General features: G+C 38.4%; 1 protein-coding gene across 1 annotated transcript; it reads right to left on the reverse strand.

The window, feature by feature from the left end:
- Nucleotides 1–2,262: 2,262 nt before the first annotated feature.
- LOC104535388 (CWF19-like protein 2) lies at nt 2,263–8,228 on the reverse strand. The gene is made up of 5 exons (XM_010190709.1): nt 8,082–8,228; nt 6,809–6,889; nt 3,763–3,864; nt 2,685–2,821; nt 2,263–2,537 (listed from the first exon to the last, which is right to left on the reverse strand). Exons 1-5 carry the CDS (start codon nt 8,211–8,213, stop codon nt 2,483–2,485), a joined length of 507 nt encoding a protein of 168 aa, XP_010189011.1. The 5' UTR covers nt 8,214–8,228; the 3' UTR covers nt 2,263–2,482.
- Between the last annotated feature and the right edge of the window lie 1,370 nt (nt 8,229–9,598).

Consider the following 9,598-nt stretch of genomic DNA (forward strand, 5'->3'; position numbering starts at 1 on the left):
GTTCTAACACCTGTTAAATCACACACAGAGATTCACTTGAAGAGAGAAGCCCCTTTTTCTCACCACTTACACCAAGGAGTACAGAGGAGCACATTTATAGCAATGTAAGAAATCCAGCTTCCAATCCCTATTCTCCCTAGATACCTGAATTTACATTTTCCACCTGTAAATGCAAAAAGAATTTAGGTATTGGTTATTCTTCCAGATGAAGGAGGTATATTTAAAATATTTTAATATTTATAGGAGTAAGGACTGAAGTCTAAGCTTACCATGCTTTCCACATAAGTGCCCTAACAAGCTGTGTTCACTTTTATGGCCTCATTAATATTTAGAGATACTTATGAAGAGGAACAGCTTAACCTGAAGATATGTCTGTTCTGTGACCAATTACAGTAACATATTATTCTCCGTGTATGTGGTACGCACAGTCTCCCATTCTGAAAACTTCTAACAGAGTAAGACATTTTCCTGTATCAGTAGCTTAAGATTGTTACCCTTACTCCATATTTCAGAGTCCTTTCTGGTCCAAAGAACATCAGTGGTTTTGCTGAACCCAGAGCAATAAAATATGCACAGACCACGAGTCAAGAGTACTTTTCTATGTATGAGTTAGATATCTGTTGTGAAACACAGCACTTCCCTCAAGGAACACAAATTTTGAGAAGAGTGATATAATTTAAAAAACCTGCATCTCCAGCACAGCACTGGATAAAGACTTTTCCAAAGCCTTAAAAAGGCAGCCACTTCTCCTGCTTTCCGGCTGTCCTCCGGGGGTGCAGATGACACTGAAGGCAACATACGCTTTCAGAGAAAACAATTTTTAGTCATGCTTTACACCACCAAACACTGCACTTTACCTAAATTTGCTTCAGTGTTGCCACATTCTAAGCATCGACTCAGAGACTCTATTTCATGTCGCATTCGCTCTGTAATCTACCCAGCAGCCTAAGGAAGATCAAAGCTTACTGGGGAACAGTAGAACTGGTCCTTTTATCCATGGCTTGCTCACAAAATGTAGTACAAATTGGACATTAAATCAGTAAAATTATCATGACAGCTTATTTTTAAACTATTTCTCTTGCAGTGACACAAATTTACAAAGATGCTACAGAAAATAATTCAGAACATAGTAGATTCATACCTCTACCAGACTTAATTGCCAAAGTGGGACAATACAAATACTTGCTCTTCAGGAAAGTTGTAAAAGACCACCAAGGGACTAGAAAAACACTTATTCAACCCTGTAATATTCAGTGATCCATTTCTTAATCTGAGCAGATCACAATAGGTAACAGAGCAATATAGGGCGATGGTTCAGTAGGAAAAGCACTAGAAGCATGTTGGGACACCTGCGCAATGCCTTGAGCTTTGCCACGCCAAGGGCCCTCATTTGCACTGCAGTCTTTTGTTTGCAGGCTTGCAAATCACCCTTCCCTTAACCACCAGGAGGATGCTGTGGCAACGTTTTCATCCTTGTCCGTCTGTCCCTGCCCTGTTCTCCCAGCTCTGTGCCTGCAAAGCCCAAGCCCGCTATAGCAGGTTTCCCACAGAAAGTGACTGACATTGATGCAAGGCTCTCCCTTTGCCTCCCTCACCCATTTTCCAACATTTCCACAAGAGGAAAAAAAAAACCAGTGGCTAACACAGCAGACAGCAGTCCTTTAAATAGCAGACAGGCATTTCCCAGTGACATCCATGTACAAAGCTCAACAATCAATGAACCTGCAACTCTTGCCCCTGATCAGAGCGTGCTCCCATCAGCACCAACAGCACTACAACCAGGAACAACCAGCAGGGAGTGTGAGCAGGTCCCAACAAAAACTGTATAGTTATTATCAGAGAAGCGGTATGGCGGATCGCTTGCCACAGTAGAAGGGATGTCCAGGGGAGAAGAGTCACGTGGGGAGATCTCTGAGATTATTTTCTTCTTTTCTAGCCACTGAAGTGTGTTTTTCCTTAAGCTTCTTCACTGCTCCTCTCTCTTTTTTTTTGCTTTTTATTGTCATCGTAAGTAACTGCTACCATTAAAACTGTCATTTGACACCAGCTATGGACTGTCTTATCATCCTTTGTGCAGGTCAGCTTGAAAATACTACTTCATATTGAAAGAAAGTACAGAAAATGGCACCAATTCTTGCGCCGGGGAGCAGCAGCAGGTTTATCAATCACATCCTACTTGAACATTTGTATTACTGCAATGACCTCAACTTAAAGAATACAAGAACTCAAAATGGGAAAATAATTTTCTGCACAGCTTCCTTTTGCAACAATGTCTTCGTATTAATCAAAATGTTCTTAAAATTTACACCATTTTCTACAGAAAGTCACCGTGACAACTGAGCACCTGATTCTACGTTATATATTAAAAAAAAAAATCAGTTGCCTCAAAGATTATAAAAACTTAAAAAGCAAAAGGTACATTTTGAAGAATTCCAATAACCACTTGGATATTATTCTTTTGGCTCAGCTAAAAAATGTAGAACTAAAAACACAGTACCCTTCTGGTTTGCCAGGCTTGCAAGTTCATGTGATCCACAGTGGCTAAACCAGAAATGGGTGATCAGCATTGAAACAATATCCTCAGTTTTAAAATACATTAGCAATTGGTGTTATTCTTAACATATGAAATATCCTTTAATATAATTTATGGCTTTTATAGTCATTGACTACAGCGATGTACTCATTCCTTCTTTTTGGTGAAGTCGTATGGTTTCCACCACTGTGCAAACTGCAACACTTTCTTCCTCTGATCTTCAAAATTCTGTCTGACTCCTTTTCTCCAAAGTCGTGGTTCCAAGTCCAGCATGCCACCAATGATTTCCTTTGCAAGTAGAACAGACAGATAAATAATAAATATAAAAGAATTAAAAATAAAATAATAAATGCAAAATTACCACATTAGTTAACACTATTTACCATAGAATATAGAAATATGTATTTTCAAATTATAAGATTGCTTGTTACTGTCTTCTTCAAGTGCTGGTTATTAAAATTTGAAATTCTGAAAAATATACCAATTCAAAAGACAGAACTGTAGTTATTGGATGGTTGCCTCAGCAAAATGATTTTCCTTTACTATTTATTCACTGCATAAATATACCAACACTGCAAGACTGTTAACATATTAGTAAATGTGTCACTAAAAAGAGAAAAGTTGAGGACAAAAAAGCTGCCCGCTTTGCTCTTAACTCTTCTTGAAATAAGTTCTATTTCTCCCCAATCACTCAATGTTTTTGCAATATTGACTATTTCAATAAACAATTGCTGTGACATAATAAAGGAAGATTTTATTGCAGCTCTTTCTCTCTGTACTACACTCTCTATACTACATGGTGTAATTTCACCACACATGTATTATACCAGGAGTTGTCTGTGAGTTTGCATGTGTATGCACCTTAATTTATACAAGCATAAGCCAGTGCACCTGTATAAGAATACTATAGTCATAAAAAAATGTGGTGGTGGTCTTCTTCTTAAATAGATGCAAGTATTTTCCATCTATTGGACTGCATGTCAAATATCTAGAGTTCTTATTAATTCAAAGGAAGCCTGGATCTAGAATTGCATTCTGAGTATCAGTCAGTGAAGAAATCAGATATTCCATTATTCAACAAGCTAAGCTATAGTGACTCACCCGGAAAAGCCAGCTAGTAACACTGGGATAACATACATCAAAGTGACTGTTCTAGACATATCTGTTTTAATTACTTAATTTCACAAAATAGAGTATGACTGGTAAATCGATCTTTTACACAACAATACCTTTCCAAAGTAATGAGGGAACTTGTGCTGATCTTCAATGACATGAGCAAATCCTCCTTGAAGGCCAAAGTCCACAGAAAAGTACGGTAATCCTTTAGGAACCTATAGACACAAACCCACATTGTTTGACATTGAACAGACTGTAGGCATCCAGTTAACCTCCCCACAACTTCATGAATTTGAAAGTGGTTTTACAGTTGATAGTATCACATTTTATTTTAAACCACTTCTCAAACCAAGTAAGTGTAGTATAAAATTGCAACAGAGAAACAGTAAAACCAACAGGCAATGAGAACAAGACACAACTAGATAAAGTGACACTGAAAACTGAAAAGATTTCTGGGTGAAAAGATACTGGGTGGCAGATCCTCCAGAGGACACTGCTGGAGCCCCACACAGGAGACAGGGAGGGACCAGGCAGCAGCATGCACACTGAGCAAACACCTTCCTGACTCCTCGCCTATGAATTACATGGGCCAAGTAGAAATTTTAAGACAACCACCACCAAGTTGCATGTATTAAAGATAAGGTGTTGTGTGATAACAGGAAATATTTACCCAGAGGAAACATTCACATGCAGGGGAAAGGAGAAACACCTCTATGGAAAATACAGTACCAGAAAACCTCACTATATGACTGGAAGTTACCATTCACTTTTTGTGGGATTGGACTAGATGATCTTTAAGGTCCCTTCCAACCCAAACCATTCTTTGATTCTATGAAATGGATAATTTAGTAATTCAGAAGAGACACGGTTATCCTGCCACAAGGAAAGACTCTTCAGTCTGAGAAGTGGATTCATCTTTTGCTACAGTATTGCAAGAAATTTCTGCTGTTTCACTGCAACAAGTTATTTTTCCACTCTTTTAATTGTTGAGGACGTTCTTGTACAGATAAGATTTACAAAACCTCAAATTCATAAGCATTTTCTCTGCTACAAGTCCAAATAACTGCACAATTTTCAAAAGGCATGTTCCATATATTGCTTGAAAATTTAAAAATAATTAGGATTTAATACAGAGGGGCAACATAGCATAGCAAGAAACTTAAAACATTTTAAATTAACTAAAAAAAAAATCATTAAGTAAGGAAAAAATGGGTCAGCAGGTGATACCTTAAGGAAAAGGTCAGCTTTATCTTATTTGTGTCTGGTCTGGCTGGGATGGAGTTCATCACAGCAGCCCATGTGGTGCTGAGTTTTGGACTGGTGACCAAACCAGTGTTGATACATGACCGTGCTTTGGCTATTGCTGAACAGCGCTTGCTGCCAGCTCAGCTCTCCTGGCTGTGTCCACGCCCAACCATTGCCCACCCCCAGCTCCCTCGCTGCAGGGAGCAAGGGGAGAAGCAAGAACGCCTTGATGCTGTGCAAGGGCTGGATGCTTGGGCTCTGCCTCTGGACACCGCAGTCCCAATTCCTGCAGACAATCCACCCATTAGATGATGTCTCAGCCATGTCTAACCCTTCCAGGCACCACCATCTCCTAATACAACTCTCCAACTTCCCAAACTTCAGCTCGGCCTCTAAACTATACTCTCATATCTTCCTGAAGGCTACAGGCATTTCTTTTACCCCAGAATAATGTTAAAAGCACACAACTGTGTAACAATTTACATTCAGATGCATTCTATTAATTCAAAGGTGTATCTTGACTTAATCTGAAAACTGACCTACCTTCTATTGCATCACAAAAATGCACAGCTAAGAAGATTCTTAAATAAAACAAATGTCCTGATGCCTCAGCATGTTGTCAAGAAAATTATACTTTTATCTGTGACAGATTTTGCTTCCCGTGTTCTGAAACACCTATGAGCAGATGATATAAAAAAACCTACCTATTTTGTTGTCTGTTTACATCCACCTTAATTTTAAAGTCTCCCCTAAGTACGTGCTACAGATTAATTGAATTTCTCCTTGTCTGCACTCAGTTGTGCTAGCAAAGAATTAGGTACTATCGTCATTAAACCAATCTCATAGATACAGAAAACTACCATCACATCCCATTTCAGTCTTTTCTTTTTCAGATTGCACAGCCCCTAACCCAGTTTCTTTAGTTAAGTTTTCTAACCTGTGCATTCCTCTTCTGTAACTGTCCTAAAATGCTGTGCTCAAAACCAGACCCAAATTTTCCAGGTGAAGCCTCACCACTTTAAATAAGGTGAGACCCATAACTGTCTCCCATTACATGTATATGACATTTCAGCTTATGTGGCAGAAAAATTTTTGTCTTTTTGCTACATTTGCTACCACTGCTGGTAGCAGTGGTTCAAGAGTCTTCACAATATCCAAAACCTCTCCTACTATACAGCCACCCGATCCCTTACTCTTCTGCATCCAATCTCTCTCTCTCTGTCATATCAGGCTTCATGTCACATTATTAAAACCCATCTCCTCTTTCTCCTAAACTAGGATTTTTTTTTTAGTGCAAAGGTGCTATATTTACTAAAAGACACTTTCAGAAATTAAGTATTATTACTACATGTACCACATATCTTTCACTTCAATATTAAAAAGATGAAGCCACCTTTGAACCTAACAGTTTCAGCATTATTCCTTTAAGACTTGTATGTATAAAGATGTTTCAGTTTAGTATCCAGGAGACAGAGAGAGTGCTGTTCCCTTGTTTTAGAAAAAAAGACTTATAATGCTATTTATATTTTTGCTTCATAAACTTAGCAACACAAAAGGCTGCTCTAGGTCAATGAAAAAGACACACAGTATTTTTTCCAGGAAAGTAATTTGCAAATCTTTGATCTACCTTAATTCTAAAAGTTAATCAAGTAAATTATGCTAGTACATGTCCTCAACGTGCCAGCTTTGTTCTCAACCAGTGCTCACAGCTCAGTCCAGCTATTGTTGAAATAAAAGGGAATCTTCTCCCTAATGTCGGTTAGAAGCTCAGTCAGACTTTTAATTCTCATCATGCCTATGCCATCTCCTGATCCATTAATCTAATTGTGCTCCCTTTCTTCTCTCTTTGAAACAGTTAGTAACAAAAAAAGATGAGAAGAATTTGCAGAATGTTCAATACATTTCATTACTTACAGATTTCCGAACATCTTTTGAAGAAAGATCTATTAACTTCTTGTTCACGGACCACTCTTCATCAGATTCCATTATAGCTTTCTGTAAAATCATTTTATCTAAATGTGAATATAGTCCTTCATATAGCAAGCAAAGAACTAACTCTTCAGTGTTGTGAAATACATTGCAGTGCAAGTACCAATTATTTCTTAACAAAGTAACTTTAGTTTTGGCAACCTTTCTGATTTCCAGAACTTACATAAAGGCATCGTATAATATCCTCAAACTCATTTAATTCTATTCCTTTTTTTTTTCTTCTTAAATTTAAAAACGTTTGCCTGACACAAATTATCTCTAACAAGTTTCAACTAAAAGGTCACATTCACTTTTTACTAAGCTTATGCAAAACCTCTTATGGATTCATTACAGTATATGAGCCTTTATGATTTTTTCTTTTTAAACACTAAGAGGAGAATCCAGCTTAGAAGGCTGATTGCGTTTAAAACCCTTTAAAGCAGCATCTGTATCCTCCATGGTATGTAAGTGTGCATAGCGTAGGTACCTTTTCAATTTCAAGTTACTGCACCGCTGTTCATCATACTGACTGCTCCACTTCATCAAAAAACAATCACAGTATTTATTTCCAAAAAATAAAAATGTTTCAAAGAACAACAAAAAAAATTACTTATACAAGGCAAATCACAATCCAGTTGCTGAAGGCTGAAAGGCTGCAGTTCCAGGCAACAGCCTCAATGAGCCTTTCCTGACAGGAAAGAGACCAGAAAAGCTACAGCATCTACCATGCTGTCTAGTGTCCATCAGAGACCTAAGACACATGTAAAATTTGGGCCTACTGAAATAAAATGGGGATGATATATATTGGTGTTTCTTAAAACAGTTGACATAATTTTCTCATGTCATGCTTGCCAAGGTACATGTATGGGGTTTCAAGTTTATACTACAGGACTTCAGTGAGAAGCATTGCAATCCTTACAGCACTTCAAGAAACCACAGATCTCTCATCTTCTTCCAGTATTTGTCAGTGCAGTCAGACCTAAGGCACCTGCACAGTGACATACAGCTTCTCCACTGCCTGTCTGAAAAACAGAATTACCTCACAGGGCTTGTTTTAACGTCAAGGAATAGGATCAAAGAATGGATCAAAAAATAGGATCAAAGAATCCACCTTTTCAAAAATAGTACTTGGATATCAAAAAATGTTTTCCAGAAATAGATGAATTATGATAAATACATTCAGATGATCTAAGAAAAAAACCCAAACATTTCCATGCACCTTAAAGTAGATTGGAGCCATATCTCCCACTTCTTTTGGAAGAGGAATGCATTCATATACCATGTGATACCGTTTCTTCATACTCATGTTTGTTTCTAGGAACACACAGTCCAAGTCTTTAGCTTCAAACATCTTCACCAATGCAGTTCTGAACATCTGTTTAAAGAAAAAAAAGTGGAATTTGAGTCAGCTTTTAAAAGCTTTCAGATATAGTATTTTATATTATTTCACTAACATATACTCATAATAAACTCATAATAAAATGGGTAACAGCAGCAATAATACTAGGAAAATTCTGCATTATTCAACAATTTAACATGAACATGTATGTATTTCCTAACATACAAAGATACAAAGTCTAGAAAACTATTGCGAAATACACATTATAATTAACACTACAAATTCAGTTTTAAGAAATACCACATATTTTTACAGTTGAAATTAAAACTATGTTGAACTTCATAATTGCAATGCTCCACAAAACAATACGGCTTTAACAGTAGATCCCAAGCTTACAATTTCTAGGTTCATGTCTTGGCTTGTACTGACTCTAGATACCATTATTCTTCCACTATTCATTCCAACTACACAGTTGGGTTTTTTAAAAAATGACATTTTCACTAGGCATGTGTGACCTTTAAGGAAAATATTAACGTTGCCTCTAAAGAAAGCTGTGGCTGTAACCACCATCTTCACCGTACAGAAGCTAACTAAACGCAGATTAGGTGCTGCACCTATTTAAAGTGTATTTTAATTTCTAATTCTGCCAGCTCCAGTCTCAGGGCTCTGCACACGCTCAGGCTCTGCAGCCTTTCACACTCACTGGGACCACTGGGCTGTCCGTGCAGATGGGCAGCTCTGACCTGGTGCAGCTCTGAGCTGGGAACAGACACAGCAGAAAGAGCTGGGAAAAAAGCTGTGAGAACTGAGGTGCTGCCCCGACCCTTCACTCAGGAGCTGCAATTGAGCTCAGGACCTCACTCCCTCACTTTTGGTCCTTGCCTGAGTTAAGTTTCAGGGATGCCTGTGCCCAGCCTTGTGCCTGGCTGATCTCAACCCTGACTTGCTGACTTGACCTTGAACCCATCTCATCACTGCAGACGCGTCTGGCCATCACTGTGCTGTGGCTGACCTTGTCACCACCATGGGACCCGCTCTCTTCTCCTGGCTTGGGTACTGCAGGACTGTGCCTTGTCAGTGAGGTGACTTCCCTCACCTGCCTTGCCCACCACTTTCCACCCACCCCTTCCCTGTGGAGCAGTCTGCTCTCGCTGCTCCCTGACTCTTGGCAGTCACTATTTGTATCCAAGATACGCAAGAGCATCATTCTACAACTCAAAATGGAGATGCTGAACTAAATTATCAAGCACAAGGGATGATTTCAGAGACGCATTCAGACTCATTTTCAAAAGCACAAAAGATCTGACTTTGTGACAGTGTGAATGTTCCCAGAAGTGTTTCAAGATCTTGAAAACTCTTTTAAATGAATATATTTAATATTAATAATATAAAATAAT

The sequence above is a fragment of the Mesitornis unicolor genome, unplaced genomic scaffold (assembly GCF_000695765.1).
Source record: "Mesitornis unicolor isolate BGI_N332 unplaced genomic scaffold, ASM69576v1 Scaffold50118, whole genome shotgun sequence".
In the NCBI taxonomy this organism is placed as follows: Eukaryota; Metazoa; Chordata; class Aves; order Mesitornithiformes; family Mesitornithidae; genus Mesitornis; species Mesitornis unicolor.

Coding starts and splice junctions, on each gene's coding strand:
- LOC104535388 (XM_010190709.1), bottom strand. CDS start 8,213: ATGTTTGAAGCTAAAGACTTGGACTGTGTGTTCCTAGAAACAAACATG. Junction 3,865..6,808: donor CAAAAGATGTTCGGAAATCT/GTAAGTAATGAA, acceptor TTGTGTCTATAG/GTTCCTAAAGGATTACCGTA. Junction 2,538..2,684: donor GACTTCACCAAAAAGAAGGA/ATGAGTACATCG, acceptor TGGTTTAGCCAC/TGTGGATCACATGAACTTGC.